We start from the raw sequence: 26,911 nt of genomic DNA on the forward strand, positions 1-26,911 counted from the left end.
GGGCAGAGGGGGACTGAGCAATAAGGCAGAGGGTTTCCCTTGTTGTTCTTTTAAGTCAGAAACCAAACCTTCTAGCTTCCATACTCCTGTTTCTAAGTAACTAAAGGAGTCAAAAGAGTTTAGTAAGTGCTGTCCAAATAGTGTTGTGATGAGTACCAACCAAAGGGGTTAACTAATCACAAGTGACGCTCTCCTGAGTTTATCAAGCTGCTAGTTTACAGGCACGTAGACTGTCGAACTAACAAAGGGATAGCATGCCCCCCCCCAACATCTGTTCCCCTAATGCCCTATACTTCAACTGTCTCGACTCCCAAGCAATGTCTTTGCAGTTATTTATGTAACATCTTTTTTCCTCTATGGGCTGCCACCTCTGTGAGAACAGACTGTCCGCCACAGTCACAGCTATATCCCCCCAAGGCCTAGCGCAATGCCTGACATAGTAGGCACGCAGTAGATGTTTGATGAGGCAATGGCTGATGGACGGTTGGATGGGTGGGTGGGTGGGTGGGTGGATGGATGGATGGATGGATGGATGGATGGATGGGGCTGAATATATTCATACCATGGTCTTGCATTCATTTTCCAAAGAAAATATATTAGGAGTAGCATATTAACACAGAATACAATCGTAGAGAAATTGCTCTCCCTCCAATTTAGTTGAGGTAAGGCCTCACAAGTGAATTTTAGAACATCTCTTAAAGGCTGATGACTATATATTTTTATTTAAATTCCTCTTCTATTAGCCCTTTACTCAGTGATCTTTCATTTCTGACATTTTCTTGTTTTTTCTTTTTTTTAAGATTTTTTATTTATTTTTTATTAGAACGAGACAGAAAGCATAAGCAGGGGGGAGGGGCAGAGGGAGAAGGAGAAACAGACTCCTTGCTGAGCAGGGAACCTGATGCGGGACTTGAACCGAGGACCCTGGGATCATGACCTGAGCCAAGGCAGACGCTTAACCGACTAAGCCACCCAGGCCCCCCTCCTCTGTCTTCTTTCATTCTAGGTTTTATCCAGTGTTTTATTTATTGTTTGTTGGTCTTGAGGTAATTTCCCAGAACCTGTTTGGCAATGGGCTGCTTACAGATTTTGCCTGGAGGAACTCCATCATTGTCCACACTTACCCAAGAGATCATTGAGATATGACAAGTAGAATTCCAAGACATCTCAAATTCTTCATCTGTGGCTCACCTTGCATAATCCATCAATCCGTCATGCTATGTGGATGGGAGATATATATATGTATATATATCCCGCGTTCTGGGGATATATACACTTGCCGTTGAGCACTCCAAAGTACAATCTCCGTTGTTTTAACAGTTCTTAATGGAAGGTGAAGAGGGCGGCTTTCTAGTGGTTTTGTATCCAGACCCTGAATCTATTTGCTGTGTTTTGAAATAGAATATTATGTGGAAATGTTGATCAGATGGGTATCAAGTATTCTGCCCAGTTTCCCACAACTTTGGAGACTGGATGGACACAAACTTTTAGCAGAGAGTTTCTGGGGCTTTGGAGATGCTGGGAGGGGCTGTAGTCTCTCCCTGTGTGAGATGAAAGCCATTGACCTCCATCTCCTCTGCTCCCCCAGACTCTGACTTCCACCCAGGCCATCCTACCTTGAAGACCATCGCCTTGCTTCCAGAAGCACAGCACTAGTCTACTGCCTTCCTCTTCTCTTTGTATGTTCATGGAGTGTTGAAAAAACCAGGTGCAAGGATATGTATTGACTTGGAGAGGACAGAGCAGCTACAGCTCTGAGGATGGTGGGGGAGCTGGGAAGGAGAGGCCACCTCCCCTGGCATCTCCTTCCCAGAACACACATTTCCTGTGCAAAGGGAGTCATCTGTGGGCTCCCGGTTTCTCACTACCCAGAATTAAAGGGAAAATGTCCCACACTACATGGGGAGGGCTGAATCTGTTCTCCATGTCATACAAATGTCTTCAATATGAGGTATGAATCCGAGGCATGGCGAAATGCAATGTACATCCCATTATTCTCCATTTCCTCGTTCTGTGAAGGTGCTCTGCTACATCCATCAACTCAGAGGATATTATCATGTCTGAATTGATCATTTTAAAAGCCCCAAATCAGAAAGTGTAAGACTTCATTTCCATGATGCTTTGTCTTTTCTCTCAGGAGCAAGTTCTACCCATGATGATGTCATAACCTCACTTCTGAGGGGAATAAAGCCTTCAAAAGAAATACATGGTTGTCCCAGTTACACAGATTGGTTTTTTTTTTTTAATTCCAAGCTGATGCTAATCACCAGTCATTATAGAAACTTGGAGGAGAGTTTTGAAATAAAAGTTATACCCCATATAAGTAAACTTGCTGCAAAAAAGAAGAAGAAGAAGAAGAAGAAGAAGAACATTTCATCCTGGTGCTCAGAAACAGGTGGCTTACTAAAATTATTGCTCTGTTATCTGTTCTGTCACAGTGGAGACATCATTGCCTTTGAAAAATCTACTAATTATAACAGCATTATCCAACAAGAAGGAACAGTGAGTATGGAATAAAATAGATTTACTATAATAGACCCTGAAATATTCAGTAATTGCCTGATCAGATGCAACTGTTTTCCTGTGTTTAATGTTCTTATTATGTGGTCCTTAACCACTCATCCATTTGACCAGGGTTGTTGATTATCCACAGTGTGCCACACACTATGCTGAGGACAGATGTCCCCAGGGAGCATACTGTTTGCTACATATCAGCTGTTTGTCTTTCCTTTGCTATAATTAAGAAGGATGTATAGGTTGTTAGCAATAAATTTGTGTGAAAGTGTTTCCATATTACTGTTATAGCTCTTTGAATTAGGACACCAGAACTATTAATAGCTAATCTATGATGTCACGAGTTGAATTTTATTTAAGTTGGCCAAGATGACATGGTAGTACTTTGATACTGTCTTGTTGATAGGTGTCATTGAATGGGCGACTTTTTTTTGTGACCAGCGCTCTTGAGGCCTGAATGAGGTGTGAAAAAAAAGTAAAAACAAACAAAAGCATACTCTTTATACTCGAATAGAATACAATTTCGGGGTTGGGGAACTAGGATAGACATGAAATAACTGGTGTGCTATGGAATAGGCAGGGTAGACTGTAGGTGGATTGGGAAGTCCAAAGTGGGATTGGAGGAGAAATGTTGTAGCAGGCCAGAGTGATTAAGGAAGGCTTCATGGAAGAGGTGGCCTGCGTTCATTTCCTATTGCTACTATACAAATTAGCACATATTTAGTGGCTTAAAACACAAACTTATTTTCTTACAGTTCTGGAAGTCACAGTCTGACCTGGTTCTCACCAGGCAAAGATCAAAGTGCTGGCTACAGTCTTTCTGGGGAATATAGGGGAGAATCCATATCTTGCCTTTTCCAGCTTTTGAGGCTGCCCATGTTCCTTGGCTCATGGTCCCTTCCTCAGTCTTCAAAGCCAGCAAAGGCAGGCTGAGTCTTTCTCACACTGCCATCCCTCTGGTTCTTTGCAGCTGGGAAGGGCTCCCCACTGTTAAGAACCCTTGTGGTTACATTGGGGCTGCCTGGATGATCCAGATAATCTCCCCATCTCAAAGTCCTTAACCTTAATTACATGTTGCAATGTCCCTCTCACCATCTAAGGTTCCAGGGATTAGGATGTGGACATCTTTGGTGGCCATTATTCTGCCTGCCACAATGTCCTTGAGCTGATCCCAGAGGGGTCACTTGGGTCTTCTTTTAGGAGGCATTCGTCTTGAAGGTATACTTTGCATTCATGCTGGGAAGTGTATGGGCAGTGAGGAGGAAGATGTGAGGATTTGGGGGAGCAGTACACTCCGGGTGGGGTCAGATGGTAGACAGCTTGTCAATGCCAGGCTGAGGATTTTACATTTCACCTATAGCGAAGACTGGTGGAGACTGTAGGCCACCATTGAGGCATCTTTAGAAGGAGAATGACAGGATACGTTTGCTTTGGGGATGATAACTGAGTGACCAGTGTTGCCAAGGATGCAGGAAGGAGCATCCAGGAGAATTGATAGAGGAGGCAGATAATGCCTAGAGGGTCAGGTATTGACAGAAAGCGTCTGCCGTTGTATCTCTAGGGTGTGACACACAGTATGTGCTCACTAAAGATTACAATGACATTTTTTGGAACTATTGAAAATCCCAAACTGCATTTAATATACCTGGAAAATCTAAATAGAATTTCTCACTTTTTTCTTTGTCATTTTGCTGAATTATTTCTACAAAATGGGAATCCCTCTGATTCTTTCCTGAATGCCTTCTGCAGAAATTCCAACTTCAGTGGTTCTGTAACATACTTTCACTTTAGATTTCTGATTGTTTATATTGTAAAAAAATTTTTTTAAAAGGTTTCAATTTGTGATTTGTGAGACTATTTTGTGTATTTAGACACCCACACCTCTATTTATTCCAAAAATATCACTAAGGGGAATTTCACCTTGGCATCTTCACAATATTAAGTGCATAGTGTGCATTTCTCTAGGGGGAGGGTCAGTTGCTTTCATCAGATTCTCAAAGGGGTTCAGGACTACACAGAGTTAAGTAGTACAGATTTTAGGACACTGAAAAGACTGTTAACCATGACGCTAAGCTCCTCGGATCCTCATTGTGATATGGGTTGATAACAAGGGAGCATGAGAGAAGGAGGAAGGTGGCAGTGCCCGTTCTCGATTGTGTGCAGTGCCTCGTGGAGTGGCAGCTGAGTGCCACTCCTATCCATAAGGGTGGGTGCAGGCCTCTGTGCCGTCACATGGCTTGTAGATAGGAACGTACTGCAAACCCGCAGAAACAATCTACTAAGCAAGATACAAGTGAGTAACTCAGTGAGGCTCTAAGTAGATAAGATCTGAGGATGTAAGATCTCAGGATGAAATACTGATCTCGGAACTGTACTGTCACAGAGCAAAAACCATTGGGTTGGAGAGAGAATGAAGGAAAACTCTCACGCGTGTTGCAATCCAATGTGGCAGGCTTCACAAGCTCAATTTCCAACTCCTAGGAATGATTTCAATCTGCTCCATTGAAATGGAAATTATTCAAAAGTCGTTCTGGAAAATCTTGAAGAAGTCATTTAAAATAAAATCAAGGTCCTGCAATCAACCAGGAGTGATCCTGCCTTCCCTTGCTCAAAGGGGACAGCAGGAAGCAATGTTGAATTAGCTTTCTGCCATGTTACCTTTTTCCTCCTTGATGGAAATGTTTGACCATTCTGTAATTTGTCCTTCTGAAGTCTGTGCTCTTCATTTTCCTTGGTAGTTAGGCCCTGAGATTTCTGATATAACTAACCGTTTTTATAATACAGGCATCATGACCTAGACAGGATATGGTTTTATTTCGGAGGGACAGTTATACAGACAAGGATTGTATAAATGTATTTGTGGTATTAAATTATTCATAGATAATATTTTTATCACATGTTACTATACAGCATGTGTAATACACGACCACAAGAATGACACATTTGAGTAATACATTCAGTTGTAACTGCTTCCTGATGACCAGAGTTTATAGAATATAGGGGAAGGTTAATGTCATTTGGAATGAAATAAGGGGGAAAAGTTACTAGGATCAATATGTCCGGAGGTGTGGATAAAAGGTTACATGGAACATTAGCCTGTAGTAGCAATGTGATTATTACATGATTTATATACAAGAAAATGCATTTTATTTTCAAGAGATAATCCATGTGTATATGATTTCTAGTGTGAAAATCATTCACCGATAAGGACAGACCCAATTGGATCCCCTTTGTCTGAATTCAGGAGATGTCCATTCTGGGAGCAAGAACTGGCAAAGAAGTATTCCTACAAAATGGTAGGCTTGCACGCATGGGAGAAACTAATCTTTCATGCCTTTGATGCCTAGAGGAATAAATGCCTTCTTAGTTTGCCTGTGATCATTTGAACCAGATGGGGTAATATTTGCCTTCTCCCAGACCCGTGAGCACCAATATTCCCTCCTGGGTTCGGTAGCAGTCAGGAAATTCAGGTCTTCCCCTCACTTCCTATAGAAAGGCTCTACCTGGGACAACTTTGTCATCTAGAATGAGGGCTTCCCTATGAGAGAGCAGAGAACAGATAGGCAGATTTTCTAGAAACTGGGACTGGGGAATATGAAGGGGGAAATAAGGGTTTAGGGAGAAAGATGTCAGAGATTGGTGGCCTCTTTAGTGGGTGGTACAGACCCTGGAGTTAGGACATCAGAACTGAAGCTATGTCCATGTTAGACCAACGATGTTTATGCAGTGCTACACATAAATAAACAGCCCCGTTAGAGCCCAGCTGCTGCTGTAGCAGCCTGCAACATAAGCAGCAGCCTCAACGGGTTCAGAGAGGTCTTTGAGAATCAGTCCATTCTCGAAGTGACCTTAAGACTGAAATGATTTTCCGTATCCTTCCTAGATGGCCTTTCTTGCCGATGAATACTACAACTATTGCCAAGATATTTTACAAAACGTGAGGAACCAAGAACTTGAGAAGGTAGGGTTTTATCTATAAAATACAAGTATTTATGACTCATTATTAATCATTGTACTTGACAAGACCCCCTCGGGATGTCGAGTGGTAATTCATTGCACTGTAGCACTTGGAAGTCAGCTATTTATAGATATTGAGGTGATATCTGAGGTGATATTTTTATTCAGTTTAATCATTTGGAAGTTTTCCAAGGTGTTAATGTAACCTTATGCTTCAAATATGCTATTTTTTAAGATCTAATTCCTGCTGATTTTGAATAAAGTATTGGTAATATTATTCACCTTAGAATTTTCAGTAATGCTAAACTGCCATTTTATTGATACATGCTAACTGAAAAAGAAGCAAGACTTTGAAGCAGGGTCATCTGTGTTGTAACGATGGGGTTTTACTCTAGAATTGGCTGTGGAAAGCACAACCAAATCTTTTAACCGTTCTGAATTTTATCTTTTGCAATAGAAAATCCAGGGAAACAAGCACACATTTAAATGAAAGCTTTTCTGATGCCTAGTGTTCTAAGTACTTCAACTTGGAGTGATAATATTCACTTAACATGAGTTCATTTAGCACTTATTCAGTGTAAAGCATTATAGTGAAGGAGAGACAAAGATGTCTTCAGGATGGCCCCTGTCCTACTGATGCACTTTTGTAAATATCCATCCACATTGAATATGTAATACGCTCCTTCCCTTCATTTGCTCATCAAACATTAACTTAATTCTTACCTTGTGACCAGTACCATTTCTGGAACTAGGAAGGTATTCTCATAAGGCTTAAGAAGCTTATAGTCTGATACTAAAAGGAGCAATATAAGCCAATAGATATGATACAATATGGCAAGTTCTAGAATCACAGCTTGATTAGATCATTCCGGGTCCCAGGAGGAAGAGTAACAAAGATGGCTAGAGAGTCTCCCAAGGGGAAGCCATGATGCTGTTGATTGCAGTAGAAAAGCAGAGGTTCAGATATACTCAAAAGTGCAGTAGGGAAGGGGTTCCAGGTAGAACCAATGGTGTAGGCAAGAGCAGCAAGATGTTCTCAGGCATGACATGGCAGAAAGTTCACTATGACTAGATGTTAATATCTCTTAAGGAGAGAACCCGAGGGGATGTGGGAAAGTAGTCTGGTGCTAGAAAGGGCCTCGAGCCCTGTGAAGAATTCTGATTGATTGAGAAAGTGGTGGGGGAGCAGTGATGCAAGATTGCCATATTGAAGCAGAGGGCAATGGGGAGGTTTTGTCATGGTCAAGGTGAGAAGTGAGGGGAAGGGTCAAGTCTGGAGCAGTGACAATGACATCAGAGAGAGAGATGGACAAATTGGAGAAATATTTCTGAAGCAGATGCAGCAGGATTGGATGACTTTGGACAAGGGTGGTGAGGGAGTCAGCAGAGTTGAGCCCATGGTTGCTGCCTCATTCAGACCCACCAACCCCCAAGAGCCATGCTCTGAAGTTACCAAACTGACAGTAAAAGGATTAAATAATCCTTCTCATCCCACTATTACATTTTTTGTTCAATATCTATGAGTCTCTTTGGTGATGTCTTCTCTAGAATTAATGCCCTGATACAGGATTTCAAATCACGGGCTCGTCATCGGGTACTCCGAGAGTTGGCCATAACTTCCTTGCAGCCTATACATAGGAATAGCTCCTTGCCTGGAGTCATTGGCAGGACGTGTGTCACATATTTCAATGCCATAAAATATCTGAGCCTGCAAAAATCCCAAAAAGGCAAGAGACTTTATTAGTTGGCATCTCAGATTGGCCATCTGGTTCAATAATACAGTCTGAAGAGTCAACGTGGACAAACATAAAGAAAAGTAGGGAAGCTGCTATTTTGTTCCACAACAAAAGGTGTCTATAGAAGCCTTTAAGGACGGCTCCCATGTAGAATGATACTGGTGCCCTTTGGCTCACACAGTCCTTGGGTGAAGTGAATTCTAACTTATCAAGGAGGCCTCTTTGATTACATATTGTTACACGTCCTTCTGAGCTAACAAATAATTGAGGGAGTCAGTCAATGAACATTCGTTCCAAACTGTGGTCTGTGCCCTGTGGCCAGATCCTCATCCTATTACAAATCAAGAGGAGCCCCCTTGTGGTCAGAAACAGCCTTCCTTCCAGAAAACTTCCCGCAAACACCATTGCACATCATCCCATCCAACTGGCAGTTGCTCACTGATGCTAGAAAGAACACTTTCAAAACACAGCTGCGAAAAGCTGATAGGCCGAGCTTTACATTAACTAGACTGAAATTCATCCCATTATCATTTGGGGCTGGTTAAGTATATAACGGGGGGATCAGTCTCACCAGGCACAAAATGAGTTTTTGGAGGTATGTTCTGTTCCCTCATCAGGTGGAGGACTTGCTCACTTCCTTCTGGAAATCTCTGCGGCAAGACACAGTCATGCTTATGACATTGCCCGATGTGTGCCAGCTCTTTAAATGCTACGACGTGCAGCTGTACAAGGTAGGAAGACATTTGCTTGCCTTGCTGGTGTGTGTCCTTTTCAGAAACTGATGCCAGATGCTGGGGTTAGAACTGCAGCCCTCCTGTTCTGCAGGCTCCGGGGACTTCGGGCCCTCTAAGGAGTAAATCGCGGTGTTGATGGAGCCTTTTGATCTTTCCCTAAAACTCAACTTTTCTTTTTAAATACCCCTGGTGACCGATGGTTCCAGTGATTAGTTAGCCCTGCACCGAGTCAAAGTTTTTTCTCTGGTAACTTCAACAAAAGAAGTCTTTAAAATGAGTAATTGGAGTAATTGCTTTGGAATATAAGTGTGGGGGTTTCCTCCTTGCTTTTCTTAAATGCTCAACTTCCGGAGTGATTATTGTTGTTTGGGGATCAGTTACATATAATTTCTGTGGTTCTCCTTAAACTGGTCATGAACCTTTACCTCTTACTTTATTATTTTTTAGGAAACAATCTAGTGCCTAGAAGTGTTTAACGCAAAGGTTGAAAACTGGAGGCTGGGTTCAGCCCTTATATAGTTGGGTTCGATCCACCTACTATTGGCTGAAATAGTGTTTCTGAAAATTTTGGAGATTCTTTTTTTTTTTTTAAAGATTTTATTTATTTGACAGAGACAGCCAGCGAGAGAGGGAACACAAGCAGGAGAAGTAGGAGAGGAAGAAGCAGGCCTCCAGCGGAGGAGCCTGATGTGGGGCTCGATCCCAGAACGCCGGGATCACGCCCTGAGCCGAAGGCAGACGCCTAACGACTGCGCTACCCAGGCGCCCCCTGAAAATTTTGAATCAATTATCAATATTTTAAGATCTTTGAAAAAAATCCCATTCCAGCTGCACACCCTGCACATTGAGCAATGGCAAGGGCTGCGTGGTAGCTTTCCCTCTGTATTTGTGGCACAGCCGAGCGGGGCCACTTATAACTAGGGGATGCATACCCTGGTCGGCTGTCACCACATCTTGTCAATTCTGTTGTAGGGAATTGAGGATGTTCTCCTTCATGATTTTTTGGAAGATGTTTCTATCCAGTACCTGAAGTCTGTCCGGTTATTCAGTAAGAAATTTAAGCTGTGGCTACTTAATGCTTTGGAATGTTTTCCAGCCATTGTACAGATCTCCAAAGTCAAAGGTAGGTTTCAATGAAAAAAAATAAATTCTGTGAGAGTAGATGAAGGCTCTAACTTTCACGCTGAGGCAGGACACCTCAGCTGCGGGTAACTCTTCCCTCCTGTGCTAAACTGCAGTCCGCAGGCCTGACCAGTTCGGACCTGCTGGCATTTTCTTTAGCGCAGTGTTGGGTCCTTGTGCTGATCCATTCACACCCTTTCACCGATTGCCCCTTATAAATACTAACATGGACTTCTAGCAGGCCCACGGGGTTAGAGGTGCAGAAAAGGTGCCGCTGACCGTGGTCCAGGCAGGGGAGAAGCTGGCAGTGCATCCAGCCGGTGGCTAATGTGTGCCTTCTCAAACCAGCTTCTGAGGGCAGTCTGCAGTCCCTGGGCTTGGTGGCCTTGTAGGCAGGACTGACCAGGGCTCTGGCTCCAGTATTCTTTGCCTCTTTGTGCTCTGTGTGGGCTCCCAGCAAGGCTTCCAAGAATATCACTCCCTTCTTAGAAATTCCTCCCATGTCCTTGAGTATTTCACACCTCTTGGGCCACTGCAGCATTCACACTTTTATGGTCTCAGTCTCCCCCATTGACTTTCTAGAACATGTTCCCTTCCATCCTGCTGCCAGGTGATGGTCTTTGAATACTACTTTCCCCAGGCTGCTTGTCTGCTCAAGGCCTACAACGGCTTAAACAGCCAGCACTCACCCATATGTGCGGGACATGCTTTTGGTCCTGGAAATACCTTTCCTCCCCCTCCTGCCTCTGTGAGGTTTTCCACCACTGCCTGTTGCTGCCTCCAATGCCCCCCCAACCTGGGCCCTCCTCTTCCTGGGCCAGCTTGCTCAGGGCTGAGTCTTGCTTTCTTTGTATGCCTTTTGCTGTCTTCTTACAGTGCCCTCAGAACAGGACCAAATGTAATTTTAACCCACCAGCCCTGCACCCCTTGCTGTATTCAGTAGTCACACTGGGAATCTTGACCCCATGTGACCTGCCTGGAAATGTTCCCATGGCTGGGCAGAGACCATGTGCCGTGAGACTGCCAGCCAAGGATCAGCAGAAAGAGGGTGCTGTGGGGAACGTGAGGTCTAGAACTTGCTGTGACAGAGGGTCCATGAAGTGAGGAGACAAAGCCCCGCTCCAGCCCTCAAGCCTGTCTCCCTCCGTCCCTCCCCGAGTCTACTTCAGAGCTTCCTAGTTGACCATCCTTCCTCCAGCCTCATGCCCTCGGTCACACTTCCGCCTACCCCTAGTGATGGGTCTACACAGTGATCTGACCCGTTAAAACCTTCCACGGTCCCTGCTGCCTGGTTGATCCCCGGGCCTTCACTCACCATGCAGAGTCATTTACAGCTTGGCCTTTGGCCTCATCCTTGTCCCCAACCTCTGGGGAGTCCCCACACTGGCGCTCCCCAGCAACACAAGACAGGTTATCTCCAAAAGGCCCTTATTCCTGCTCCTGTCTCTGCCTAGACTGCCAGCCCCATTCCCAACCCCCACCTCCCTCCCCTGCCAAGCCCTCACCCCTCCCTAACGCCTAACTTGCACATTCTAAATGAAGCCACACCTGACACCTTCTTCCAAACAGGCCTCTCCCTCCCCTTGGCACCCCCCACACACCCCTTCCTTCCTTCTTCCCCAGGCGGCTCTCACACTGCCAGGGGCCCTTACCCTGCTGTGGAGAAGACATCTGCCCATCTGGTGACCCATCCTCAGAGGGTGAGCCCCTAGAGGGTAAAGGCTGCCCTCCTTTGTCCAACAATCCGGCGAACACCCAGCACACATTTATGGAGCAAACAGTGCACGAGTGTCCCTCATAAATATTTGTCAGATGAATACATGCACACTCCCTTGATGTTTCCTCTTTTCACTCTTTCCTTTTCATGGGTCACTTTTCTATTTTAAAGATTTATTTATTTATTTGAGAGCGAGAGCAAGCATGAGGGGAGGGATAGAAGGAGAGAGAGAATCCTGAAGCAGTCTCCTCATTGAGCACAGAGCCCAATGCGGGATCCCAGGACCCTGAGATCATGACCTGAGCTGAAATCAAGTGTCAGACACTCAACTGACTGAACCCCCTGGGCGCCCCTCTTTGGGTCAGTTGTTGAGGAGAGCACTGTAGAGATGACAAAGCTGGGGGATCTCAAGCAAAAGTCTTAAACTCCTTTAGCAGGCACGTCAGATGCTGGGAGTACATCACATTCTGGCACGGAGAGGCAGGGGGAATGGTTTTTGTCAAGTGGCCCCTGCCAGCATCTCCTAGCCATTAGGGAAAGGGTCAGTGGGTGGTGGGAAGCCCAGGATGTGTGGAGGCCTCCCTGTGTGGAGGGCAGTTTAGGCAGCTGTACCTTCCTAGCAAATGAGTAGGCCTCATGTCTGTGCTGTGGGTCCTCTTCCCCACTGTGTACATAAGAACGTGAAGCTACAGGAATGCCTGGGTGGCTCAGTCTGTTAAGCATCTGCCTTCGGTCTATATGGAAAACCCAAAAGAAGCCACTCCCAAACTATTAGAAGTTATAGAGCAATTCAGTAACGTGGCGGGATACAAAATCAATGCTCAGAAATCAGTTGCATTTCTGTACACGAATAACGAGAACGAAGAAAGAGAAATCAGGGAATCCATCCCATTTACAATAGCACCAAAAACCATACGTTACCTTGGAATTAACTTAACCAGAGACGTAAAGGACCTTTATTCTAGAAACTATAAATCACTCTTAAAAGACATTGAGGAAGACATAAAAAGATGGAAAGATATTCCATGCTCATGGATCGGAAGAATTAACATAGTTAAAATGTCCATGCTACCCAGAGCAATCTACACTTTCAATGCTATCCCGATCAAAATACCGAGAACGTTTTTCAAAGAACTGGAACAAATAGTCCTTAAATTTGTATGGAACCAGAAAAGACCCCGAATCTCCAAGGAACTGTTGAAAAGGAAAAACAAAGCTGGGGGCATCACAATGCCGGATTTCGAGCTGTACTACAAAGCTGTGATCACAAAGACAGCATGGTACTGGCACAAAAACAGACACATAGACCAATGGAACAGAATAGAGAGCCCAGAAATGGACCCTCAGCTCTTTGGGCAACTAATATTTGATAAAGCAGGAAAAAACATCCGGTGGGAAAAAGACAGTCTCTTCAATAAATGGTGCTGGGAAAATTGGACAGCTACATGCAAAAGAATGAAACTTGACCACTATCTCACACCATACACAAAAATAAACTCCAAATGGATGAAAGACCTCGATGTGAGACAGGAGTCCATCAAAATTCTAGAGGAGAACATAGGCAGCAACCTCTACGACATCGGCCAAAGCAACCTTTTTCATGACACATCCCCAAAGGCAAGAGAAACAAAAGATAAAATGAATTTATGGGACTTCATCAAGATTAAAAGTTTCTGCACATCCAAGGAAACAGTCAGAAAAACTAAGAGGCAGCCCACGGAATGGGAGAATATATTTGCAAATGACACTACAGATAAAGGACTGGTATCCAAGATCTACAAAGAACTTCTCAAACTCAATACACGAGAAACAAATAAACAAATCAAAAAATGGGCAGAAGATATGAACAGACACTTTTCCAATGAAGACATACAAATGGCTAACAGACACATGAAAAAATGTTCAAAATCATTAGCCATCAAGGAAATTCAAATCAAAACCACACTGAGATACCACCTTACGCCAGTTAGAATGGCAAAAATAGACAAGGCAAGAAACAACAATTGTTGGAGAGGATGTGGAGAAAGGGGATCCCTCCTACATTGTTGGTGGGAATGCAAGTTGGTACAGCCACTCTGGAAAACCGTGTGGAGGTCCCTTAAAAAGTTAAAAATTGAGCTACCCTATGATCCAGCCATTGCACTACTGGGTGTTTACCCCAAAGATACAGACGTAGTGAAGAGAAGGGCCATATGCACCCCAATGTTCATAGCAGCAATGTCCACAATAGCTAAATCGTGGAAGGAGCCGAGATGCCCTGCAACAGATGACTGGATTAAGAAGTTGTGGTCCATATATACAATGGAATATTACTCAGCAATCAGAAAGAATGAGTTCTCATCATTTGCTACAACATGGACGGCACTGGAGGAGATAATGCTTAGTGAAATAAGTCAAGCAGAGAAAGACAACTATCATATGATTTCTCTCATTTATGGAACATAAGAACTAGAATGATCAGTAGGGGAAGAAAGGGATAAAGAAAGGGGGGGTAATCAGAAGGGGGAATGAAACATGAGAGACTATGGACTATGAGAAACAAACTGAGGGCTACAGAGGGAATGGGATAGACCGGTGATGGGTAGTAAGGAGGGCACGTATTGCATGGTGCACTGGGTGTTATACACAACTAATGAATCATCGAGCCTTACATCGAAAACCGGGGATGTACTGTATGGTGACTAACATAATATAATAAAAAATCATTATTAATAAAAAAAAAAAAAAGGCATCTGCCTTCGGCTCAGGTCATGGATCCCAGGGTCCTGGGATCGAGGCCCACGTTGGGCTCCCTGCTCAGTGGAAAGCCTGCTTCTCCTTCTCCCTCTGCCCCTGCCCCTGCTTGTGCTTTCTCTGTCTCTGTCAAATAAATAAATAAAAATCTTTATTAAAAAAAACTCGAAGCTACATTAATAATGGCCATGTGTATTGTTCTTAACAGAAGTTACTGTATTTGTCAAAAGACTAAGAAGGAAGACATATCTTTCCAACATGGCAAAGGTAGGTTTCAGCCAACAGGACGGGAGGGAACAAAGCAGTTTCCTGAAAGCTGCAACTATGTCCTAAGAGCAGGTGGTAACTCCCTTTGTAGGGAGGCCGTGTCCATCCCCTTAGAGGGCAGTGGGCAGACAGGAGGACCTTGTTGGCCACTAACTGGGAAGGCATACTGCTCCCAAAACTCTCAGCTAGAAGCCCACCCCACTGCTCCTCTGCTCAGAAAGGTTCTCCCTGCAGAAGAAAAAGCAGAACAAGTAGGTCAACGTTCTGAAGTTCCAGAGGAAGACCCCATGCAAGTGCCGACCAGGGCCAGCCAGTGTCAGAGGTGAAGGGGCATCAAGCCTCGAACAGACAGACGGAGCCCTTCACCCTGTGCGTGGCCCCATGGACTCCATGTGTTCGGCCTGCCAGGTTTCTCAGCTCTGACTTTTTCCCTCATGGGTTGTTTATTTAGCTTCCGTGTTAGAGGAAGGCAGAGAAGGGCTGAAAGGAAGATTCTGTAATACCAGGCTGCAGGCCGTGCAGGAATCTGTTCCGAAATCCCGTGGACACAAGATCAGGACACCGCTTAGACAGGGGCTCCGTTCCAGATCAGTCCCAGCTCAGGAGGAGCGCTGCTGGGCCCTCCACTTCACCATCTCTGTCCTTCCTGCACAAAACTCTCTCTCGACTTCACGTTTCTCGGGGTTGTTTCCTGTCTGTGTGCTCACAGCCCATCCTGTTCACCAGCACTTTCTCTTTCCTGATTGCATCAACTGGTGATGTTCCCACAGAAAACCTTCACCCCAACCCAGCGTATGCCGCAAGCTTGGGTTCTAGAGCCACCTTGCTCTGAATCTTCTCTTTCTGAACACGATGGCTTTGAGAAAGTTGACTCAGCACCCCAGGTGCCCTCGGGCTCCTCCCCTGTCAGATGGAGGAGGTGGCTCCAGTGCCCCTTCCTAGGGCTGTTGTTGAGGACGCACAGCTCAGCCCACGGACCCCAGAACAGAGGGGACTGGATTGTCCCCGTTGGATGGCTGAGGAAATCCTCTCCCAGCGGCTGAATTCATGGCCCGAGGGAAGGACAGGGACAGCATCAGAGTGCCCACAGCGCCCGCCTGGAACTGGTCAGCCCTGGCATCTGCAGAGCCATGCTTTCCTTGCTGCGCTTCCGGCAGAGCCCCCGTGCTCCTCTCTAGAGCAGTTCAGGCTTGTGGAGTGCAGCGCAGAGAATAAGAGTCCTGGAGAGGAAGAGCCCCAGAGCCCCGAGAGCCCTGACCACATCTGCCTCCGAGCAGAAGCACTCCGAATGGTGATTTTCAGAAAGGCTGTCTGAGGATGTGTGCAATTTGAACATTTCAGTTTCAGTTGTCATTTATGATTCAGTTTTAGTGGATCATACCCAAATCCACTTCTCTTTCTCCTCAAAAAAAAAAAAAAAAATCTTAGTTGTTTGGAGAGGGGATTAGGCAAAAGTAAAAGGACAAGATTTAATGAAGTATTATGCGTCTCCATTATTTTTAGACTATGAGAATGGTGTTGAAAAATAACAGGAGAGTCAATGTTTTGAAGTCAGAGCTACATGCCATCATCAATCGAGGCACTTTGGACACCCCTAAGAAAGCCCTGCCTAGTCACCCGAGTAGCGCCGGTGACCTGGAGACACACACGGAGTTGAAATGTAATCTTCCTTCTGCACCTTGCGTTATTGCAGTGTTTGGGATATATTTGGGGCTGGCGTGACCATCACTAGTTTATGAATTCTTAATAGAGGTAGAACCTACTTTACTCTGATATTATCATTTATCTGCTCACACATCTCTTCCTGCAGGGGTGAGGAAGGGTCCGCCAGGCCACCAGTGCTAATACACGTCTGTTGAATGAATGAACGGAGGAGGGTGGCTGTTGCTTCTTTTTGGAAATACCTGGAGTGTCTCCTTTGGAAAAAACATTTCTGCATCGATCTTGTACATGCAGATTCAACAGTGTCTTTTCTAGCTTTGTCCGAAATGGACTGAGTTAGCTCCCTGCCTTGCCAGATTCTGCTGTCGCTATTATTAGCATCACCAAGAATTACTTTTAACCAGGCGAGGTTTAGCCATGATGCTCTTACCAAGTGATAGTAAATATGTGGATATTCCTGCCCTTTGCCATCTGATAGTTGAATTGTTTTTCAAGGGAAAAAATGTCCCTTATACAAAGAGCTTGGCAAGCAGGCTGACAGCACTGTTCCATTTCTGGAAAGTGAAAGTAGTGAGAGAAGGAGCTGTCCTCACCCGGCGGGGAGAGCCTGGGTGCTGTTTCGGGAGGAGAGCTGCAGAGGTATATGACCTCCACCCCCAGACTACAGGCGAATCTCTAGGCCTTTGTAGGAGAGTTGTCAGGAGGGGCCGTGCTCCATTCATGCGCGTTCCACGCACTCCGCCAGGATGGCCCAGGAAGGTCTAGTAGCCTCATCTTCCATGAGCCTGGCCCTGTCCTGATACGCTCACCTTGCACAGAGCTGCCTCCCCAGAACCAGTGGGTTTCTTCAGGTGTCAGCTGTGGCTTTTTCATCTCGGTCCACCCAACATAGTGCTGGCACATGGTAGCAGTCTCACACTTCGTAGCTAGATGAATACAGGGATTCAGTGGTGCGTAAATGCGCCACAAATTATCCTGGCCTCTCTCTTTGACCTTGAAGTAGGGCTGACTTTGGTAGCCCTTATTAAAATATTTAAATAGGTCCATACTTGCTGGTGGCTCGCCCCTGCCCCAATTGACTGGCTCTCTCAATCCCAGCTCCTTCCCTCCCAAACCAGTAATGAGAAGGTAAGGGCCTAACCTAGCAAACTTCAGAGATATGGACAAGCAGTGCTCATTAGTAGGAGCCCAAAAGACCCCCCTCCCAGGCCACTGGCTCTCCCCCAAACTCCAGGTGATTGCCCAGATCCCGCTTTTACCCCCAGGCAGAGCCCAGGGAGCCCCAGGAGGGCATGAGGCCTCTCCCCCAGATGCCTGCCCAGTACTCCTGTGTTCCTACTGGCATTCTTGTGAATAGAAGAACCTCCAAGAGGGCAAAGAGCCAGCAGGGAGACAGTATTCTGATTGCCACTGCTGATGCCTAGCAGGTAGATGTTGAGGTGTCCCTGGAGGATCCTCCAGATGAGACCTGGTCAAGCCTCAGTCAGGGCCATGGCAACCTACTCGGTTTTCTAAAACTCTGCTTGGTACATAGCTGCATTCCAAAAGGTGGGAGAGCCCAAGGCTGTTCTTTGCTCGGTGCTGCCTGTGCAGGTGAGGACCCAAGTCCTGACGTCACATATGCTTGGGCTCTACCCTTCAGGTCTGTACTAACTGAGTTTATAACCTCAGGCAAGACACATCCCTCATCGGCTTTGATGTCCACCATCAGTTTAAATGACATTAATAAACTACCCCTTTTGTGAAAACGGCAAGGGTAGGTGAGCTCATGTCTGTTTCATGCAATGAGCTCATCTGTAGCTGGGTTCTGTATAATTACAAGGTGTAGTTATTATTTCAAAATATTTTTTTCCATTTCAACAAGTGACAGAGGCGGTTCCTCAGAGGCAAGACCTTAACTAGTTGACTACAGAGGTGACAAGTCCAGCTTTAGAATTCATCCTTTGTGTTCAAAAGGAGTATGAGACCCCAGGGAATTCCTTTGAACTAACAATCCAGTGTTGTCCCCTAGGTCACCTAGTGTGCAAATACCTAGAGTAAAATCCTGCTACTTTGCTCGTCATCTTTTTATTTCTTTTGTTGGCAGGTTTAAGCAGTTTGATTTCTTTGCTGGGAACATCTACAGATCTCAGCATATTCCTGAATTGTCTGTCTTCAAATCTCCAAACATTTGTCTTCCAGGTACAAAACCGTGATTTTTTTTTAAAGGGAAGAAGGGGCTGTTGATCATTCTAGCTATGTTTTAGCACCTGTGCCCATGACCTGATGAAATGAAACAGTTTTCTCTGGCCAGAAATGTGTCAAGGCTGGTGCGGGTGTTAAAGATAGGGAAGCGGTGTCTCACTCCATCCTGTAGCAAGGCAGGAATCAGAGGCTGGCACATACAGGTGTGTGTTTGTGGGTGAGCGTGTGTGGGCTCAGGTGTGTGTGCAAGTGAGCGTGTATGTGCAGTTGAGTGCGGGTGATCAGGTGGTCGAGCATGCGTGTGGGCGAGCATGGCTGAGTGTGTGTGCAAGTGAGCACAGTGTGGGGTGAACATGGGTGTGCAGGTGAGTGTGTGTGAGGATGGGTGAGCACGTGCGTGCAGGTGAGCATGGATGAGTGTATGTGTGACCACGCAAGAATGTCTAGGAGGAAGAGGGATTTTGACTATTTAGGGAGAACAGTGCTGGTCTGGGTATTTTGCAGAACCATCCAAGTGTCAGGCTCGATTTTACAAAAGCAAAGATGTATTGTTTTGGATACAGATGGTCGACTGGTCGACTTGAAACTTGGGTGTTACTTGAATAGGGCGTTACTTTGGGGTGGTTGTCCTCCTTCTCTGCCTCGGCAGCTGCACTGTAAGAGCTGAGAGCACCCCTGCCCTCCGATGGACACCCATGTGGGTTGTGGGTGAGGAGCTGGGGGCTATGCAGTAAAACCTAGACCTAAACAAGACAGCCCAGGGGTGCCCCGCCTTGAGGCAGTGTCCTCTGATGGCTGAGGCAGCTAGGAAAGGCCTTGCTGGGGGAGGTGGGATTGAAACAAGATGTAGAAGGTGAATGGGATTAGAGCAAACTAGGACAGCGAGCAATGTCCACACGAGACTGGCAAGAGCAGAACGAGCACATGGCAAAATGGAGGACCTATTTACAGAAGAAGCAGCCGTCCCTGGAGCAGAGAGCAAAGACTTGGAGAGCCCAGGCCGGGAGCTCGGCTTGGGACTTTCTCTGTTAAGCCTCCAGTCACATTTCTTTCTCTCCCCCTTCCTGCGCCACCTGTTCTTATCTGTGTGCCTGTCCTCCCCATCAAAGAGAAAGGGCACAGGTACTACCTAAGGCCACAAAGACTGTAGGTGGCAGTAGGGTCGCACACCTCATAAAGATGAACCAGAGAAGTTTTCAGGAAGGAGCTTGAAAGTCAGTTCCAACCCTTGTCAGGTGTCGGTTTCCATTCTTTGCTTCTGGATGATAACCATTCCAGATTCCGTCTGGCTTTTATTTCTCCTCGTTGGGCTTTGGCAAAGCCTGTCTGTAACAGTGGTAAGCCTGTCTAGGGTGGCAGTGCTGTGGGGACATGTGTTCATTTGACAGCTTCACCCATAGAAGCTTTCAAGCCTCTGTTCCCTGTTTTGGGTATTCACTCCACCTCTGACTTTAACCAAGATAAGCCTCCTGAGACCAGTAATACCAATCCTGCCTCGAAGCAGCCCGAGAGGCTCACCCTATCTTAGACCATGTAACACCCTGTATTTCCCAAGACTCCACCCCCATATCTTCAGCCTTCACAAATGAGGCATGTTAGAAAAATGGTATTTTTGTAACCGTGCCTTTGAAGGGCTTGTTTTTGTACAACAGCTTGGCTGATAAAAAACAGGCTATTGTCAATAAAATCCTCAGACTGTGAAAATGTAAGCCCTGAGGCATGTCGGGGATGACTAATGGCCTCAGTGGCTAGCATCTGGCAGCGCGCTCGCAGAGGAAGACACTCCGCTGTGTCACGCATTCTCTCTCCCGGTTCTCGGGCGGCTCGGGCCCAGCAGCAGTTTCTGAACACAGGAGCCTGTGTGCCTCGTGGGTGGCGAGCAGAGGAATGCACCACAGCGTTCAGGGTTTATGGTTAAACGTTTGTGCAGAGTGCTGGTCACCCAAGGCAGCTTCTCTCGATGCTTTTCAGAAGTATCCCTGTGTGTGTTGAGCGGGGCTCCTCCTGGGTGCCCTGTGTTAGGTGGTCAGAAGCACGAGCCCAGGGGCCAGGAGCCCACAGGGGGAGGGTGCTGCTCCTGGATGGGGTTCACCCCCTCCCCGAGCCCGGGGCGCTCACAGTGGGCAGAGGGAGGAGCAGCAGAGATGGAAAAGGGTACTCCCTCCTTTCTAGCCAGTCCCAGCAGCTCCTCCTCAGAGACTTGTGGTCGAGCCCTGTGTGTGGTCCACAGACACCATGAGACTTAGGAGGGCTGCAGGGGCATTCATTCCAACACGTGCCTGCGAGATTCATAGGAGCCCCAAGGAGACTCTCAGTCTAGATGGAGTCTGGCAGCCTGCATGTGGGGGCATCTCACTGGTACCCAGTTTAGTGCTACTCAGCTGTCCGTGGGCCTGGGCTCCGCTGGACGCCCGGGTGGAACCTTCCAGGCCTCAGGTCATGCCCATGGCGCAGTGGCCAGCTTTGTACTTTCCGAAGTCAGCGCCGTTACTCTCATTAGTATGGGGTCGTGTGCCACGTTCGCACGCGCTCGGACTTGGCAAGCACACAGCCGCCGGCAGCTCTCTCCGTGGCGGCTGCCACGTGGGCCCAGCAAGGCTGCCCGCGGTCGTCCTCTGCTGTGCCTCACAAATGACCGCCTTTGAAAAATTGTGTGGGATCAAAACAAAAAATGAAGGCCAGTTTCCCACCTCTTTCCTTCTCTGCACCAACTTCAAAGGGTTCTGCCCTGGAATCATCTCCACGGGAGATGCCAAGAGACCGGAAATAGGCCACGGTGCCTCTGCCTCCCTTGCTGCCTTATCGTCTCTTCTTCCTCTTCTCTCCCAGCTGCTTGGGAGCTTGTGTGTGTGGCACCTGTGTGCACGATCGTCCTGGTTTTGTCATAAACCTCAGCATTTTTTTTCTCACAAAAATGGAATAGCCAAGCAGAAGCAAAGAAGAGTTTATCAGATTGGCCGCCAGCTTCCAGCTGAGGTGGAATTTCCTTCTCACTGCCGTGAGCAGAGCCATGACCCTCTGCCACAGAGATAGTTTTGGTAAGTCAGAGACTAAAAACATTGTGTATTTAAAACTGTTATTACAGCATGGGTATTTTTTGTGTTCTACATAGAATCCAGTCACCTTCTTTTCACCGTTTTTTTTTTTTTTTTAAGATTTTATTTATTTATTTTTGTGAGAGGGCGAGAGAGCACAGCAGGGAGGAGGGGCAGAGGGAAAGGGAGAGGCAGGTCCCCGCTGAGCAGGGAGCCCAGTCCGGGGTCAATCCCAGGACCCTGGGATCATGACCTGAGCCAAAGGCAGATGATCAACCGACTGAGCCACCCAGGTGCCCCTCTTTTCACATTTTTTGCAAAATATAACATAGACATAGAAAGCCATAATAATTGTTTTTTAACGGCAACATGATAGCCCATCAAACACTTGAACCAAGGTTCCCTTTCCCATTCCATCATGGCTGGATGCATAAGAGGCTTCCCCTTGTTTTTTGAATTGTGTACTTGGGTGTTTTTAGAAAAGCATGCAGGGAGCCAACTGAGATGGGGACAAAATGGGTTCTCTGGGGCACCCAAGTTTAAATTTCATGAATAAGAACTGATACAGTCACCATCGTATGCAGATAGTGGAAGAGTGAAGTAGCATCCACTGCAAACTATCTGGTCCGGTAGGTGGTGTTTCTCTGTCAGGAAAGTCCCATCTGTCCCATCTGTGGCAAAGAGGCAGCACAGAACTGTAGGAAGGGAAGTTCACCACTGAGCCCCACGGAAAGGATCATCCATTCCATGGATATTTATTGTGTCCCTGCAAAGTCCCAGACACCTTCCTGGGCGGTGGGCATAACAGCAGTGAAAAGACAAAATCTCCACCCCTGTGAGCTTGCACACTCATCTGGGTGAAGAATCCCTGCTCCAGAGAGCGGCCAGATGCCCTCACGGCGGGTAGATGAAACGAGGAAGAGAAGACAAGCTTTATCGTAGACCAGTTTTGCCAACACTCTGGAACTCTTCTGAAGGTGGCTGCTGTAGGCTGCCATGTAGGTGACACCTGCTGGTAATGAGACTCTCCCCTTTAATGAAGTCCAAAATGACTCTGCTTTATGCTAATGCTCTCCCAGAGCAAAGTGATGGAGAGGAGCTCATGTGCTGAGCCCATGATAAGAAACCAGCCCTGAAGCTGTGGCCCCCTACCCCACCACACACCATCTTTGGACCTCCGTATGATATCCAAAAGGTATTTACACTGGTTCTTCCCCTTCATATGGTTAAATGGGCCAGGGGTTGTTGGTCAGGCTTATTGCAGACCGGGTCAGGCCATTCCATCCCACCCGGATCCATCAAGGAAAAACAAACATTGTATGAGGCTTTGAAATGGACAGAAGTTTGCCGGAAATGGACAAAAGGCTTTGAAGTACACAGAAGGTTCAGCACACCCTTCTGAGTTAACTTCCACCTTCCATGGTGCTTGTTATTTTACACCGCTCGAAATTGTATCAATAATAATGCAAATGACCCTCCCCCAGGGAAATGCAAACTAATGGTGTCAGGTGGGTGCTATTGATCACTGCCCTGAGGACAGATCTGTGGGGCATCTTTGTGTAAATTCTTTACTGTCTATACCTGTTCAGTGCTTGGAATTCTCCTTTGAACCAGTTGGCAACATTTTACAAACTTCCTCTAATAAAGGACTTCGTCAGATCTTTGACACATGATCATTTTGTATCTGTAGAGAGCCCTGGTTTTACCTTCATTAAAAAGTATCTTTTAATGATAGCAATAAGCCAGATCCCCCTCCCCCCAACCCTGCCTTGCTTTTCAGCTGAGCATTAATTATCCTTCTTTCCTGGAAGACCAAAGCCTTTGGGATTTGGAACGTTCAGCTGAGTCACATGCCCTCCTGGCTCCCCCTGCACATCTCCCTGATGGCAGCCCTTGCAGGCCCGCCAGCCTCCCTTCCCCCACCTACCTCCTCAGGAGACTGCAACGGGGAAAGGCAACGCTACATTTCCAGCCTCTGATGGGTAGCTTGCTCCCTCCCACACTCTGCCTCTACATCCCTCCCAGCCTGGCCCTTACTGCCCTGCGTGCCAACCCCGGGGGGGGGGGGGGCTGAGGGGCACATTCTCCAGCTCTGGGAACAGCACTTCTTTCTCTGTAGTTTTTGCTTTTCTCCCACCTCACAGTAGATGGGCTCTAAGTTCCCTCTCATGGTTCAGGCTGTTTAGCTGTCTGTGCTTTCTGTCCAAAAGGCACCTTACTGGGGTTCACGGGTACAGAATGCCTGCCCGGGACCCCCCAGGATCAGCTATAGGAGTGAGAAGGCCCCAATACACAGAAGTTAAAAGCCCCAGAAAAGTCGGTAGTTCCACAGCGATCTGTGTATTTGTCCATCTGTCTATCTAATTATTCATTTGCAGTTGTTATTTCAATGTAGGCTCCTGGCATCTGTTCCATTTGCTGCTTTTGGAATTTGTGACCCATCTACTTCAGTCATGCATAGAAGAGGAAGAGGAGGACGACGACGTGGGAAATCTCAAGGAAATGCTACCAGATGACCAGTCTGTTGTCCAGCCAGACCAGGCGCCTTTCCACCCTCCAGATTCTTTACCAACTCAGGAGTGTGAAGGCCCAAGTGTGGATCTGCACGGGGTGACCCTGAAACATATGGGCCAGAGCCGATGTCCCATGGGTGTGAGCAGTGTGGTTCTCAGGGTCCTGGGCTTCCTGGTGGACGCTGACACGGGCAATAAGGTAAACAGACACAGGGACCCCGGCTTCTAGTCTTTGCAAAGGAAGTAGGAAGTATCACATGGTTAGGAAACCCATAAAGATCACTTTGTCCAAACAACAATACACAGTTCTAGATTCGTCTTTGCTTTGGGAGCTTTCTGCTAGAGGTGGTTATAGTAGCTTATCAGTTGATCACTGGTCAGTTCAGGTTCATGGTGCATAGATAGGTACCTGGCACACTCAGAGGCGTGGATATTTGGATGGCCTGGGTCTTGCCTTCCCACAGCTTACCAGGCGTGGTTAGACTAACTGAGCTAACTAAGAGAGAAGCACTGAAAACACCTCTGGTGTTTCGGATTTTGAAAAGATGGAATTGGGGTGCATCCTGAAAGATACAAAAATAAGAATTGCCAGGGCTCAGTTGGTTAAGCGGCCGACTCGATTTCAGCTCAGACCATAATCTCAGGGTCGTGAAATCGAGCCCCGTGTCCGGTTCCATGCCCGGTGGGGAGCCTGCTTAAGATTCTCTCTCTGTCTGCCCCTTCCTCCTCTAAAACAAATAAGATTCTCTCTGCCTCTTCCCCCACCTCAAAAAAAAAAAAAAAAAAAAAAGAATGGCTATTTATCTAACACCCTACTACACACCCTTTATATGCGTTATCTCAAAGCCGTGCAACCCTCAGAGTGTCTGCTCTTATCATTCTCATGCCACGGCTGAGGTAACTGAGGCTCAGAGACGCTGACGTGCACGCTGTTCCCTGCCCCCAGGAGACTAGGACACGGGTTGCAGAGTCAGAGAGGGGGCCCTCTCTGAGTGTCAGAAAGAGGAGCCAAACCGATGGAACAAGCAACCGAAACTCCTTTGTTGACCGAGGAAGCGGGGGTACCTGGTTTTAAAAAAAAAAAAAAAAAATGCCTTGTACTAATTTCTAAAACTTCTATACACATGTTTGGAAGTTTAGCCACTTTGCATAGTATTTCTTTTGCACCCTCAAGTTCCTTCCTCTTTTGAGAAGATGAGGAGTTGAGTTGAGTAGGGGACCCAGGCAGAGGTGTTACCCTTCACTTGAGTTAACAGTGGTCTTGATCATGGAAATGAGTCACAGCCTGAAACGGTCCATGCCCTACAGTCCTCACAATAACCAGAACCTCCCAGGGACCTTTCCTTCCTGAACAAACCCTCATTCCAAGTACTCCAGAGTAGAAAGAACCCTGTTAATTTTTTTAATATAAAGATTATTTATTTATTTTTAGAAAGAGAGTATGAGCAGGGGGAGGGGCAGAGGGAGAAGGAGAGAATCCACAAGCAGACTCCCCATGGGGAGCTCCACATGGGGCTCGATACCAGGACCCTAAGATCATGACCTGAGCTGAAACCAAGAGTTGGACGCTTAACCTACTGAGCTACCCAGGCGCCCCCAGAGAAGCCTATTATTGAGTGCTACTTGGATGGAACACCATACTAGACAAAAATAATATGAGCAGGAGCGAAAGAAATGCTTCTCAGGTTTACAAATTCTCTGGTCTTTCTTCTCTTACCTTGCAGTAGTAAGTTCATATACCCAGCTGCCTCCAATGCTGTTGGTGGAGTAGATTCAGACGTGTGTCCATAGATAAGACACTCACCTCCTCGGAGAGTGTGTATGTGAAGCAGACATGACGGATAGGCATGAAATAGGGACATAGTGACATACTGGCCTCAAATCAGGGACCCCTGATGGCAGGGGCAGGAGAGCTGGGCCTCCTTAGGAGACCGACAGCTGGGGACAGTTCGGGCATCACTCACAAGCTGGTATTGCAGGGCTGTTGGCAGAGAGAAGGCCCAGTTAGACCCAGTTGGCCAGGCTGTGCCCAGGGGAATGCCTCTCCTTGCACCCTGGCTCTCTGGACAGTGTACCCTGTCCTGGCAACAGGGTCCAGCAAGGGCTGGCCAGTAAGGGGCCCGACAGAGTACAACTCGGGAGCATTCTGTGGAACCCTGACAGGACAAGCAATTGTGCAGGACACCCAGTTTCAAGTGTACATCTCTCGGCTCACTGGCTGGGGGGAGAGCTAGGACTGTAGACAATTTGACATGCCCCTTGGTCACCAAAGTAACCGGGAGTGAACTTTTACTTCTTAGGCCACAGCTGGAAGCTGGTGGAGAACAGACACTGTCAGCATCTTGTGCTGGGCATTTAAATGTACCATTTCAACAACCCAATGTGATGTACCATCATTGCCCCCGTTTCACAGATAGCATAACTGAGGCTCACGAGGGGTCGAGTAATGTTCCCAAGGTCACCTCGCTAGTAATTGACAGAGCAGGGATGCAAACTTTCTTAGATCTCCTTGCAAAACCGTCCCTTCCTAGCACCCTCTCTCTCCCCAGAAGATGGTACCATGTGGTCTAATTCCAAAAGCAGTGACTTAGGAATAAATTAAAAATACCTTCAACTGTGATGATTTGGGAACATAAGTGAGGAATTCTAGTATATAACTTCCTGGGCTCAAATGCCCCATCTTCCACTTCTTAGCTGAGAACCTTGAGCCGGCTGCTTTATTTATCTCTTCCTCAGT

The 26,911-nt window shown here is 46.7% G+C and overlaps 1 protein-coding gene across 1 annotated transcript in view; it reads left to right on the plus strand.

The window, feature by feature from the left end:
- RFX8 (regulatory factor X8) overlaps window positions 1-26,911 on the plus strand; it is an 82,615-nt gene that overhangs the window by 51,909 nt on the left and 3,795 nt on the right. The window contains exons 5-12 of the mRNA XM_087863288.1: window positions 2,439-2,502; window positions 5,700-5,810; window positions 6,398-6,475; window positions 8,825-8,938; window positions 9,914-10,064; window positions 18,529-18,623; window positions 21,550-21,664; window positions 24,057-24,373. Of these exons, the coding sequence (XP_087719414.1) occupies window positions 2,439-2,502; window positions 5,700-5,810; window positions 6,398-6,475; window positions 8,825-8,938; window positions 9,914-10,064; window positions 18,529-18,623; window positions 21,550-21,664; window positions 24,057-24,373 (1,045 nt within the window). The remainder of the gene's footprint in view (window positions 1-2,438; window positions 2,503-5,699; window positions 5,811-6,397; window positions 6,476-8,824; window positions 8,939-9,913; window positions 10,065-18,528; window positions 18,624-21,549; window positions 21,665-24,056; window positions 24,374-26,911) is intronic.

The sequence above is a fragment of the Ursus americanus genome, chromosome 7, assembly GCF_024610735.1.
Source record: "Ursus americanus isolate L20-20 chromosome 7, mUrsAme1.1.p, whole genome shotgun sequence".
In the NCBI taxonomy this organism is placed as follows: Eukaryota; Metazoa; Chordata; class Mammalia; order Carnivora; family Ursidae; genus Ursus; species Ursus americanus.